We start from the raw sequence: 15,000 nt of genomic DNA on the forward strand, positions 1-15,000 counted from the left end.
AAGCATTACACATACAGAAGTTTCAAAACAATAAAGACATTACAAAAGTCAAATTACGTCTATATACAGTTTTGCAACGATGTACAAATGGTTAAGGGTACACAAGGGAAAATAAATAAGCATAAATATGGGTTGTATTTACAATGGTGTTTGTTCTTCACTGGTTGCCCTTTTCTTGTGGCAACAGGTCACAAATCTTGCTGCTGTGATGCACACTGTGGAATTTCACCCAGTAGATATGGGAGTTTATCAAAATTGGATTTGTTTTTGAATGCTTTGTGGATCTGTGTAATCTGAGGGAAATATGTTTCTCTAATATGGTCATACATTGGGTAGGAGGTTAGGAAGTGCAGCTCAGTTTCCACCTCATTTTGTGGGCAGTGGGCACATACAGTGCCTTGCGAAAGTATTCGGCCCCCTTGAACTTTGCGACCTTTTGCCACATTTCAGGCTTCAAACATCAAGATATAAAACTGTATTTTTTTGTGAAGAATCAACAACAAGTGGGACACAATCATGAATTGGAACGACATTTATTGGATATTTGAAACTTTTTTCACAAATCAAAAACTGAAAAATTGGGCGTGCAAAATTATTCAGCCCCCTTAAGTTAATACTTTGTAGCGCCACCTTCTGCTTCTTTATGTTTGAAAGCCTGAAATGTGGCAAAAGGTCGCAAAGTTCAAGGGGGCCGAATACTTTCGCAAGGCACTGTAGCCTGTCTTCTCTTGAGAGCCATGTCTGCCTAGGACATCCTTTCTCAATAGCAAGGCTATGCTCACTGAGTCTGTACATAGTCGATGCGTATCTCTCTGTCTCTCTGTGCTCTCGTTTCAGTCTCTCTGGGGAGAAGAGCACCATCAGAAGGAAATGATTGAATCTCCGCTCCACTTTCGCTCGTTCCTCTTGTGTCGGATCAGCCAATGCCACCAGCATAGGGGCACGTGTGTGTGTGTGTTCCTGCAGGCGTGCATGCGTGTGTGTGTGTTCCTGCAGGCGTGCATGCGTGTGTGTGTGTGTTCCTGCAGGCGTACATGCGCGTGTGTGTGTGTTTCTGCAGGCGTGATTGCGTGTGTGTGTGTGTTCCTGCGAGCGTGCATGCACGTAGTGCAAGTGTGTGTGTGCTAGAGGTCGACGAGTTATGATTTTTCGATACCGATTATTGGAGGACCAAAAAAGCCAATACCGATTAATAAAATAAATAAATAAATAAAAACATATATTTTTTTAATGTATTTATTTATTTGTAATAATGACAATTACAACAATACTGAATGAACACTTATTTTAACTTAATATAATACATCAATAAAATCAATTTAGCCTCAAATAAATAATGAAACATGTTCAATTTGGTTTAAATAATGAATCATGTTCAATTTGGTTTAAATAATGCAAAAACAAAGTGTTGGAGAAGAAAGTAAAAGTGCAATATGTGCCATGTAAGAAAGCTAACGTTTCAGTTCCTTGCTCAGAACATGAGGACATATGAAAGCTGGTGGTTCCTTTTAACATGAGTCTTCAATATTCCCAGGTAAGAAGTTTTAGGTTGTAGTTATTATAGGACTATTTCTCTCTATACCATTTACTATTTGACTTTGACTATTGGATGTTCTAATAGGTACTTTAGTATTGCCAGCCTAATCTCAGGAGTTGATAGGCTTGAAGTCATAAACAGCGCAATGCTTGAAGCACAGCGAAGAGCTGCTGGCCAAACGCAGTAAAGTGCTGTTTGAATGAATGTTTACGAGCCTGCTGCTGCCTACCACCACTCAGTCAGACTGCTCTATCAAATCATAGACTTAGTTATAACATAATAACACACAGAAATACGAGCCTGCTGGTGCCTACCACCACTCAGTCATACTGCTCTATCAAATCATAGACTTAGTTATAACATAATAACACAGAAATACGAGCCTTAAGTCATTATTTTTATAATTTTTAATTTATCCGTTATTTTACAAGGTAAGTTGACTGAGAACACGTTCTCATTTACAGCAACGACCTGGGGAATAGTTACAGGGGAGAGGAGGGGGATTAATGAGCCAATTGGAAGTTGGGGATTATTAGGTGACCGTGATGGTTTGAGGGCCAGATTGGGAATTTAGCCAGGACACCAGGGTTAACACCCCTACTCTTACAATAAGTGCCATGGGATCTTTAATGACCTCAGGACACCCGTTTAACATCCCATCTGAAAGACTGCACCCTACACAGGGCAGTGTCCCCAATCACTGCCATGGGGCATTGGGATATTTTTTAGGCCAAAGGAAATAGTGCCTCCTACTGGCCTTCCAACACCACTTCCAGCAGCATTTGGTCTCCCATCCAGGGACTGACCAGGACCAACCCTGCTTAGCTTCAGAAACAAGCCTGCAGTGGTATGCAGGATGTTTTGACCATTAATATGGTCAAATCCTGAAACTATCATTTTGACAAAACAAAACGTTTATTCTTTCAGTGAAATACGGAACCGTTCCGTATTTTATCTAACGGGTGGCATCCCTAAGTCTAAATATTGCTGTTACATTGCAACAACCTTCAATGTTATGTCATAATTATGTAAAATTCTGGCAAATGAATTACGGTCTTTGTTAGGAAGAAATGGTCTTCACACAGTTCGCAACGAGCCAGGCGGCCCAAACCGCTGCATATACCCAGACTCTGCTTGCACTGGAACACAAGAGAATGGACACAATTTCTTTAGTTAAAAGAAATTCATGTTAGCAGGCAATATGAACTAAATATGCAGGTTTAAACACATGTACTTGTGTATTGATTTTAAGAAAGGCGTTGATGTTTATGGTTAGGTACACAAGTAGGCTGTGATTCGATGATAAATTAACAGGCACAGCATCGATAATATGCAACGCAGGACAAGCTAGTAATATCATCAACCATGTGTAGTTAGCTAGTGATTAGTTAGCTAGTGATTGATTGATTGTTTTTTATAAGATAAGTTTAACGCTAGCTAGCAACTTACCATGTCTCCTTGCTGCAGCCTGCAGTCAACCTGCCACGCAGTCTCCTCTTGGAGTGCAATGCTATCGGCGTCCAAAAATGACGATTACCGATTGTTAGGAAAACTTGAAATCGGCCCTAATTAATCGGCCATGCCGATTTAATCGCTCGACCTCTAGTGTGTGAACTCCTGAATAGGGCAGACAGCCCAACATCTGAATGAGCCACCGTAGTTCACTTGGGTATGGGATTTGGGGAAGAGTGTCATTTTGGGTTAAGTACCTTTTTATGCATTACTGTGGTCTTTCTCTGACAGCTCCTGGTACATTAGTGTGGTCTTTCTCTGACAGCTGCAGGTACATTTGTGTGGTCTTTCTCTGACAGCTCCAGGTACATTCATGTGGTCTTTCTCTGACAGCTCCAGGTACATTCGTGTGGTCTTTCTCTGACAGCCGGTACATTGGTGTGGTCTTTCTCTGACAGCCGGTACATTCGTGTGGTCTTTCTCTGACAGCTGGTACATTGGTGTGGTCTTTCTCTGACAGATCCAGGTACATTAGTGTGGTCTTTCTCTGACAGATCCAGGTACATTAGTGTGGTCTTTCTCTGACAGATCCAGGTACATTAGTGTGGTCTTTCTCTGACAGATCCAGGTACATTAGTGTGGTCTTTCTCTGACAGATCCAGGTACATTAGTGTGGTCTTTCTCTGACAGATCCAGGTACATTAGTCTTTCTCTGACAGATCCAGGTACATTAGTGTGGTCTTTCTCTGACAGATCCAGGTACATTAGTGTGGTCTTTCTCTGACAGATCCAGGTACATTAGTGTGGTCTTTCTCTGACAGATCCAGGTACATTAGTGTGGTCTTTCTCTGACAGATCCAGGTACATTAGTGTGGTCTTTCTCTGACAGATCCAGGTACATTAGTGTGGTGGTCTTTCTCTGACAGATCCAGGTACATTAGTGTGGTCTTTCTCTGACAGATCCAGGTACATTAGTGTGGTCTTTCTCTGACAGATCCAGGTACATTAGTGTGGTCTTTCTCTGACAGATCCAGGTACATTAGTGTGGTCTTTCTCTGACAGATCCAGGTACATTAGTGTGGTCTTTCTCTGACAGATCCAGGTACATTAGTGTGGTCTTTCACTGACAGATCCAGGTACATTAGTGTGGTCTTTCTCTGACAGATCCAGGTACATTAGTGTGGTCTTTTCTGACAGATCCAGGTACATTAGTGTGGTCTTTCTCTGACAGATCCAGGTACATTAGTGTGGTCTTTCTCTGACAGATCCAGGTACATTAGTGTGGTCTTTCTCTGACAGATCCAGGTACATTAGTGTGGTCTTTCTCTGACAGATCCAGGTACATTAGTGTGGTCTTTCTCTGACAGATCCAGGTACATTAGTGTGGTCTTTCTCTGACAGATCCAGGTACATTAGTGTGTTCTTTCTCTGACAGATCCAGGTACATTAGTGTGGTCTTTCTCTGACAGATCCAGGTACATTAGTGTGGTCTTTCTCTGACAGATCCAGGTACATTAGTGTGGTCTTTCTCTGACAGATCCAGGTACATTAGTGTGGTCTTTCTCTGACAGATCCAGGTACATTCGTGTGGTCTTTCTCTGACAGATCCAGGTACATTAGTGTGGTCTTTCTCTGACAGATCCAGGTACATTAGTGTGGTCTTTCTCTGACAGATCCAGGTACATTAGTGTGGTCTTTCTCTGACAGATCCAGGTACATTAGTGTCTCCTGGTTGGTGGATGATTGTTATGTTGTCTATATAACTGTTCTCTCTGTGTGTGTTGTCTCCACAGACGCTGATATGCAGTGAGGATGAGTGGCGTCGGTGAAAACCTCTCGGACCCTGCTGCCAGGGCCGAGTCACGGAAACGCAAAGAATGTTCCTCTGACCTACTGGGTCCCAGGTACACACCTTTTTACTACTACCACTGTACCACACTAACTACTTTACTGTGGCTTTACATTAGGCTATTGTAGGGCTGGGCGGTATACCGTATTTTATGATATACCAGTATTGATGCAGGGACCGTTTGGGTTGTTACTTTACCTTCTATACCGGTCATGATACAGGGACTGGTTTGGGTTGTTACTATACCTTCTATACCGGTCATGATGCAGGGACCGGTTTGGGTTGTTACTATACCTTCTATACCGGTCATGATACAGGGACCGGTTTGGGTTGTTACTGTACCTTCTATACCGGTATTGATACAGGGACGGTTTGGGTTGCTACTGTACCTTTTATACCGGTAATGATGCAGGGACCGGTTTGGGTTGCTACTGTACCTTTTATACCAGTATTGATGCAGGGACCGTTTGGGTTGCTACTGTACCTTTTATACCGGTAATGATGCAGGGACCGGTTTGGGTTGCTACTGTACCTTCTATACCGGTATTGATGCAGGGACCGTTTGGGTTGTTACTTTACCTTCTATACCGGTCATGATACAGGGACCGGTTTGGGTTGTTACTATACCTTCTATACCGGTATTGATACAGGGACCGGTTTGGGTTGTTACTTTACCTTCTATACCAGTATTGATGCAGGGACCGTTTGGGTTGTTACTTTACCTTCTATACCGGTAATGATACAGGGACCGGTTTGGGTTGTTACTATACCTTCTATACCGGTATTGATACAGGGACGGTTTGGGTTGTTACTGTACCTTTTATACCGGTAATGATGCAGGGACCGGTTTGGGTTGTTACTATACCTTCTATACCGGTATTGATACAGGGACCGGTTTGGGTTGTTACTATACCTTCTATACCGGTATTGATACAGGGACCGGTTTGGGTTGTTACTTTACCTTCTATACCGGTATTGATACAGGGACCGTTTTGGGTTGGTACTTTACCTTCTATACCGGTATTTATACAGGGACCGTTTGGGTTGGTACTATACCTTCTATACCGGTATTGATGCAGGGACCGGTTTGGGTTGTTACTATACCTTCTATACCGGTATTTGAATGTTTGGTTTGTTAAATGTGATACACCATGTGTAATGTCAATATTTATTGTTTACCTCCCTACTTGAGTCATCTCTCTCCGGCTCTTTCTCTCCGTGACACTTTCCACACAGATCTAGCCACGCCCCCTGTCACTCAAAGGAGCACAGTTGACGCTCCTCAACCACGAGACACTTTGCGTTTAGTCCGCGTGGTCAATGCAGCATATGCAACAATGCTGATGACAACGATGCTGTTTTCACTTTGCTTCGTAATATAAATCCACTAGCGTTCTATAATGACACTATTAGTGTGTGTTTCTTAGATCAGCTAGGTTTGTCTTTTCTTAGCATGTTGCCCTAAATCTTGTGAGATGCTAATTGTTAGCCGCTAATGCTAAGAGCTAGCTAGCTCATAAAATGTGGTGAGTCAGAACAAACGTAGCTAGCTAATACTGCCTGATAAAGCAGTGATGGTGTAGACCTAAATCAGCATGTTGTTTGTGCAACAGTATCTTCTAATTCAAAGAGGAAAAATGCAAAGCAAGAATATATGAAGTAGCTAAGAGAAAACTTGCAATGTAGCCAAAGCTTATAGGGTCCCCTAGGAAACCCTTATCAACACTTTAGTTCCTACCCTGTCACAATAACTCCTCCCCTGGCATTTTAATTCATTGTATTCTCAAACACTGTATTCAAAGTGCCCACTATTATATTCTAACTATAGAATTATAATAGTCATTATATTTCCATGATTCCAACAGTTTTGCTCAAATCACAATTGTAACATTTGGTTCAAAATAAGTCCTATATTATATGTGCCCATATCGTGCAGCCCTACGTGGCAGTGTGGACATTATCTCTACTGAGCAGTGGTGTAAAGTACCTAAGTAAAATTACTTTCAAGTACAACTTAAGTTTTTCTCTTTTCTTATTTACAATGACGGCCTGGACGACGCTGGGCCAATCGTGCGCCACACATTCTGTTATATTACATCATGGAACACGTCTCACACTGGCCTTCTCTTTACCCCCCTCCCTGTCTCCTCAGCCTCAGCCACGTCTCACACTGGCCTTCTCTTTACCCCCCTCCCTGTCTCCTCAAACGAAACCATGTCTCATGCTGCCCCCCCCTCCCTGTCTCCTCAAACGAAGCCATGTCTCATGCTGCCCCCTCCCCCTCCCTGTCTCCTCAGCCTCAAACGAAGCATCGAGAAGAGAAACCGTGAGCAAGAGAACAAGTACACTGAGGATCTGGCCGAGCTGATCTTCGCCAACTTCAACGACATCGATAACTTCAACGTCAAACCAGACAAATGTGCTGTCCTGAAGGAGACTGTCAAACAGATACGACAGATCAAGGAGCAAGGTACAATACACTGGTACAACACTGCACTACACTACACTACACTGGTACAACACTGCACTACACTACACTGGTACAACACTGCACTACACTACACTACACTGGTACAACACTGCACTGCACTGCACTACACTGGTACAACACTACACTACACTACACTGGTACAACACTGCACTACACTACACTGGTACAACACTGCACTACACTACACTGGTACAACACTGCACTACACTACACTACACTGGTACAACACTGCACTGCACTACACTACACTGGTACAACACTGCACTGCACTACACTACACTGGTACAACACTGCACTACACTACACTGGTACAACACTGCACTACACTACACTGGTACAACACTGCACTACACTACACTACACTGGTACAACACTGCACTACACTATACTACACTGGTACAACACTGCAATACACTGGTACAACACTGCACTACACTATACTACACTGGTACAACACTGCACTACACTACACTGGTACTACACTACACTACACTGGTACAACACTGCACTACACTACACTACACTGGTACAACACTGCACTGCACTACACTACACTGGTACAACACTGCACTGCACTACACTACACTGGTACAACACTGCACTACACTACACTGGTACAACACTGCACTACACTACACTGGTACAACACTGCACTACACTACACTACACTGGTACAACATTGCACTACACTACACTGGTACAACACTGCACTACACTACACTACACTGGTACAACACTGCACTACACTACACTACACTGGTACAACACTGCACTACACTACACTGGTACAACACTGCACTACACTACACTACACTGGTACAACACTGCACTGCACTACACTACACTGGTACAACACTGCACTACACTACACTACACTGGTACAACACTGCACTACACTACACGGGTACAACACTGCACTACACTACACTACACTGGTACAACACTGCACTGCACTACACTACACTGGTACAACACTGCACTACACTACACTACACTGGTACAACACTGCACTACACTACACTACACTGGTACAACACTACACTACACTACACTACACTGGTACAACACTGCACTACACTACACTACACTGGTACAACACTGCACTACACTACACTACACTGGTACGACACTGCACTACACTACACTACACTGGTACAACACTGCACTACACTACACTACACTGGTACAACACTGCACTACACTACACTACACTGGTACAACACTGCACTACACTACACTACACTGGTACAACACTGCACTACACTACACTACACTGGTACAACACTGCACTACACTACACTACACTGGTACAACACTGCACTACACTACACTACACTGGTACAACACTGCACTACACTACACTACACTGGTGCAACACTGCACTACACTACACTACACTGGTACAACACTGCACTACACTACACTACACTGGTACAACACTGCACTACACTACACTGGTACAACACTGCACTACACTACACTACACTGGTACAACACTGCACTACACTACACTGATACAACACTGCACTACACTACACTACACTGGTACAACACTACACTACACTACACTGGTACAACACTGCACTACACTACACTACATTTACATTTACATTTAAGTCATTTAGCAGACGCTCTTATCCAGAGCGACTCACTACACTGGTACAACACTGCACTACACTACACTGGTACAACACTGCACTACACTACACTGGTACAACACTGCACTACACTACACTACACTGGTACAACACTGCACTACACTACACTGGTACAACACTGCACTACACTACACTGGTACAACACTGCACTACACTACACTGGTACAACACTGCACTACACTACACTACACTGGTACAACACTGCACTACACTACACTGGTACAACACTGCACTACACTACACTACACTGGTACAACACTGCACTACACTACACTGGTACAACACTGCACTACACTACACTGGTACAACACTGCACTACACTACACTGGTACAACACTACACTACACTACACTGGTACAACACTACACTACACTACACTGGTACAACACTACACTACACTACACTGGTACAACACTACACTACACTACACTGGTACAACACTACACTACACTACACTGGTACAACACTGCACTACACTACACTACACTGGTACAACACTGCACTACACTACACTACACTGGTACAACACTGCACGACACTACACTATACTGGTACAACACTGCACTACACTACACTACACTGGTACAACACTGCACTACACTACACTACACTGGTACAACACTGCACTACACTACACTACACTGGTACAACACTTGCTTTATTGGTCTATTTTGCATAGATAGCATGAGTACTGTCTGTCAGAGTACCCAAAGGCTATGTTTACACATGCAGCCCAATTCTAATCTTTCGCACAGTTATTGGCAAAATATCTGATCTTGTTGTTCAGATGACATAATTGGACAGTCTTTGTAAATTCAGCCAGCCTTACACATACAGGTAACTGCCAGAATAAAGGAAACACTCGAGTAAATGACGGATGCAAAGTATATTGAAAGCAGGTGCTTCCACACAGGTGTGGTTCCTGAGTTAATTAAGCAATTAACATCCCATCATGCTTAGGGTCCTGAATAAAAATGCTGGGCAGACTGAGGGTCAGTCTCAGCAGAGGGAGAGAGCAGCAGACTGAGGGTCAGTCTCAGCAGAGGGGGGGACAGCAGACTGAGGGTCAGTCTCAGCAGAGGTAGAGAGCAGCAGACTGAGAGTCCGTCTCAGCAGAGGGAGGGAGCAGCAGACTGATGGTCAGTCTCAGCAGAGGGGGGAGCAGCAGACTGAGGGTCAGTCTCAGCAGAGGGAGAGAGCAGCAGACTGAGGGTCAGTCTCAGCAGAGTGAGGAGAGCAGCAGCAGACTGAGGGTCAGTCTCAGCAGAGGGGGGGAGCAGCAGACTGAGGGTCAGTCTCAGCAGAGGGGGGCAGCAGACTGAGGGTCAGTCTCAGCAGAGCAGGGGAGCAGCAGACTGAGGGTCAGTCTCAGCAGAGGGAGAGAGCAGCAGACTGAGGGTCAGTCTCAGCAGAGGGGGAGCAGCAGACTGAGGGTCAGTCTCAGCTGAGGGGCAGGGGAGAGAGCAGCAGACTGAGGGCCAGTCTCAGCAGAGGGGAGCAGCAGACTGAGGTTCAGTCTCAGCAGAGGGGGAGCAGCAGACTGAGGGTCAGTCTCAGCAGAGGGGGGAGCAGCAGACTGAGGGTCAGTCTCAGCAGAGGGAGAGAGCAGCAGACTGAGGGTCAGTCTCAGTGGAGGGAGAGAGCAGCAGACTGAGGGTCAGTCTCAGCAGAGGGGGAAGCAGCAGACTGAGGGTCAGTCTCAGCAGAGGGGGGAGCAGCAGACTGAGGGCCAGTCTCAGCAGAGGGGGGGAGCAGCAGACTGAGGTTCAGTCTCAGCAGGGGGGGGGCAGCAGACTGAGGGTCAGTCTCAGCAGAGGGAGAGAGCAGCAGACTGAGGGTCAGTCTCAGCAGAGGGAGAGAGCAGCAGACTGAGGGTCAGTCTCAGCAGAGGGAGAGAGCAGCAGACTGAGGGTCAGTCTCAGCAGAGGGAGAGAGCAGCAGGCTGAGGGTCAGTCTCAGCAGAGGGAGAGAGCAGCAGACTGAGGGTCAGTCTCGGCAGAGGGAGAGAGCAGCAGACTGAGGGTCAGTCTCGGCAGAGGTAGAGAGCAGCAGACTGAGGGTCAGTCTCAGTGAAAGGAAGAGCAGCAGACTGAGGGTCAGTCTCAGCAGAGGGAGAGAGCAGCAGACTGAGGGTCAGTCTCAGCAGAGGGGGAGCAGCAGAATGAGGGTCAGTCTCAGCAGAGGTAGAGAGCAGCAGACTGAGGGTCTGTCTCAGCAGAGGGAGAGAGCAGTAGACTGAGGGTCAGTCTCAGCGGAGAGAGAGAGCAGCTGACTGAGGGTCAGTCTCAGGAGAGGGAGAGAGCAGCAGACTGAGGTCAGTCTCAGCAGAGGGGGAGCAGCAGACTGAGGGTCAGTCTCAGCAGAGGGGGAGCAGCAGACTGAGGGTCAGTCTCAGGAGAGGGAGAGAGCAGCAGACTGAGGGTCAGTCTCAGCAGAGGGGGGGGAGCAGCAGACTAAGGGTCAGTCTCAGCAGAGGGGGGGGGGAGCAGCAGCTGTAGACCTCACAATGAAATGCTTACTTACGAGCCAATGAAATGCTTACTTACGAGCCAATGAAATGCTTACTTACGAGCCAATGAAACGCTTACTTACAGGGAATTGATTCTTAGTTACCGTAGAGCTTTAGTTTTCTCTAGGCCGTCCACTGTTATCAGTCAATTGAAACCTTGTGTGTGTGTGTGTGTGTGTGTGTGTGTGTGTGTGTGTGTGTGTGTGTGTGTAATTTTAGGTTATACAAAGTGGGCAGGGACTGGCTGAATATAGTAGTCTATAGAGTCTCTGAGTCAGACGGCAAAGTTAGCTGACTCATGATGGTTGTTTGGTGACTCACGGGCCCCTGGTTATGTAATGCTGAGTAATAGGACACGACCTGCCTACCATCTCACATCAAATGTGTTTTATAAAGCACTTTTCTACATCGACAGTACAAAGTGCTTTACCCATCTGTCAATTCAAATCAAATGCTATTAGTCACATGCGTCAAATACAATGGGTGTGAAATGCTGACTTACAAGCCCTTAACAGGTATACATTTGAACATCTTGGCCATGTTCTGTTATAATCTCCACCCGGCACAGCCAGAAGAGGACTGGCCACCCCTCATAGCCTGGTTCCTCTCTAGGTTTCTAATCTCCACCCGGCACAGCCAGAAGAGGACTGGCCACCCCACATAGCCTGGTTCCTCTCTAGGTTTCTAATCTCCACCCGGCACAGCCAGAAGAGGACTGGCCACCCCACATAGCCTGGTTCCTCTCTAGGTTTATAATCTCCACCCGGCACAGCCAAAGAGGACTGGCCACCCCACATAGCCTGGTTCCTCTCTAGGTTTCTTCCTAGGTTTTGGCCTTTCTAGGGAGTTTTTCCTAGCCACCGTGCTTCTAAACCTGCATTGTTTGCTGTTTGGGGTTTTAGGCTGGGTTTCTGTACAGCACTTTGAGATATCAGCTGATGTACGAAGGGCTTTATAAATAAATTTGATTTGATTTGATTTTTCTTAAAAATGTGTTGTTTGTAAAGTAAAACAAGTAAGAAATAAAAGTAACAAGTAGTTAATTAATTAAAGAGCAGCAGTAAAATAACAATAGCGAGACTATATACAGGGGGTACCGGTACAGAGTCAATGTGGAGGCTATATACAGGGGGTACCGGTACAGAGTCAATGTGGAGGCTATATACAGGGGGTACCAGTACAGAGTCAATGTGGAGGCTATATACAGGGGGTACCGGTACAGAGTCAATGTGTAGGCTATATACAGGGGGTACCGGTACAGAGTCAATGTGGAGGCTATATACAGGGGGTACCGGTACAGAGTCAATGTGGAGGCTATATACAGGGGGTACTGGTACAGAGTCAATGTGGAGGCTATATACAGGGGGTACCGGTAGAGAGTCAATGTGGAGGCTATATACAGGGGGTACCGGTACAGAGTCAATGTGGAGGCTATATACAGGGGGTACCGGTACAGAGTCAATGTGGAGGCTATATACAGGGGGTACCGGTACAGAGTCAATGTGGAGGCTATATACAGGGGGTACCGGTACAGAGTCAATGTGGAGGCTATATACAGGGGGTACTTTTGAGGATCTGAGGACACATGCCAAATATTTTCAGTCTCCTGAGGGGGAATATGTGGTTGTGCCCTCTTCACGACTGTCTTGGTGTGTTTTGACCATGTTTCAGCCCCGTCGATGAGAATGGGGGCGTGGTCGGTACACCTTTTCTTGTAGTCAACAATCATCTCCTTTGTCTTGATAACGTTGAGGGACAGGTTGTTGTCCTGGCACCACACGACCAGGTCTCTGACCTCCTCCCTTTAGGCTGTCTCATCGTTGTCGGTGATCAGGCCTACCACTGTTGTGTCGTCAGCAAACTTAATGATAGTGTTGGAGTTGTGCATGACCATGCAGTCATGAGTGAAAAGGTAGTGCAGGAGGGGACTAAGCACGCACCCCTGAGGGGCCCCAGTGTTGAGGATCAGCATGGTGGAAGTGTTGTTACCTACCATTACAACCTGGCGGCAGCCCGTCAGGAAGTCCAGTATCCAGTTGCAGAGGGAGGTGTTTAGTCCCAGGGTCCTTAGCTTATCGATGAGCTTTGAGGGCACTATGGTGTTGAACGCTGAGCTGTAGTCAATGAACAGCATTCTCACATAGGTGTTCCTTTTGTCCAGGTGAGAAAGGGAAGTGTGGAGGGCAATAGAGATGGCGTCATCTGTGGATCTGTTGGGGCGGTATGCAAATTGGAGTGGGTCTAGGGTTTCTGGGATAATGGTGTTGATGTGAGCCATGACCAGCCTTTCAAAGCACTTCATGGCTACAGACGTGAGTGCTACGGGTCGGTAGTCATTTAGGCAGGTTACCTTAGTGTTGCACGGGGACTATGTGGTCTGCTAAAAAACATGTTGGTATTACAGACTCAGACAGGGAGGTTGAAGTCAGTGAAGACACTTGACAGTTGGTCAGCGCATGCTCGGAGTACACGTCCTGGTAATCTGTTGGCTGAATGTTGACCTGTTTAAAGGTCTTACTCACATCGGCTGCGGAGAGCGTGATCAGTCTTCCGGATTAGCTGGTGCTCTCATGCATTTTTCAGTGTTATTTGCCTCGAACCGAGCATAGAAGTAGTTTAGCTCGTCTGGTAGGCTCATGTCACTGGGCAGCTCTCGGCTGGGCTTCCCTTTGTAGTCTGTAATGGTTTTCAATCCCTGCCACATCCGATGAGCGTCAGAGCCGGTGTGGTACGACTCGATCTTAGTCCTGTATTGACCCTTTGCCTGTTTGATGGTTCGTCGATTGGCATAGCAGGATTTCTTATAAGCTTCCGGGTTAGAGTCCCGCACCTTGATAGCGGCAGCTCTACCGTTTAGCTCAGTGCGGATGTTGCGTGTAATCCATGGTTTCTGGTTGGGATATGTACGTACAGTCACTGTGGGGACAACGTCCTCGATGCACTTATTGATGAAGCCAATGACTGATGTGATGTACTCCTCAATGCCATCGGAAGAATCCCGGAACATATTCCAGTCTGTGCAAAACAGTCCTGTAGTTTAGCATCTGCTTCATCTGACCACTTTTTTATAGACCGAGTCACTGGTGCTTCCTGCTTTATTTTTTGCTTGTAAGCAGGAATCAGGAGGATAGAATTATGGTCAGATTTGCCAAATGGAGGGCGAGTGTGAGCTTTGTACGCGTCTCTGTGTGTGGAGTAAAGGTGGTCTAGTTTTTTCCCCCTCTGGTTGCACATTTAACATGTTGGTAGAAATTTGGTAAAACGGATTTGAGTTTCCCTGCATTAAAGTTTCCGGCCACTAGGAGCGCCGCCTTTGGATGAGCGTTTTCCTGTTTGCTTATGGCCTTATACAGCTCATTGAGTGTCGTCTTAGTGCCAGCATTACACTACACTACACTGGTACAACACTGCACTACACTACACTACACTGGTACAACACTTAGTGCCAGCATCGGTCTGTGGTGGTAAATAGACAACTACGAAGAATATAGATGAAAACTCTCT

The 15,000-nt window shown here is 45.9% G+C and overlaps 1 protein-coding gene across 1 annotated transcript in view; it reads left to right on the forward strand.

Moving 5' to 3' along the window:
- The window catches only part of LOC115127600 (nuclear receptor coactivator 2-like), a 352,732-nt gene that overhangs the window by 91,212 nt on the left and 246,520 nt on the right, over positions 1–15,000 (forward strand). The window contains exons 2-3 of the mRNA XM_065006881.1: positions 4,783–4,893; positions 7,136–7,308. Of these exons, the coding sequence (XP_064862953.1) occupies positions 4,802–4,893; positions 7,136–7,308 (265 nt within the window). The 5' untranslated portion in view covers positions 4,783–4,801. The remainder of the gene's footprint in view (positions 1–4,782; positions 4,894–7,135; positions 7,309–15,000) is intronic.

The sequence above is a fragment of the Oncorhynchus nerka genome, linkage group LG22 (assembly GCF_034236695.1).
Source record: "Oncorhynchus nerka isolate Pitt River linkage group LG22, Oner_Uvic_2.0, whole genome shotgun sequence".
Classification (NCBI taxonomy): domain Eukaryota; kingdom Metazoa; phylum Chordata; class Actinopteri; order Salmoniformes; family Salmonidae; genus Oncorhynchus; species Oncorhynchus nerka.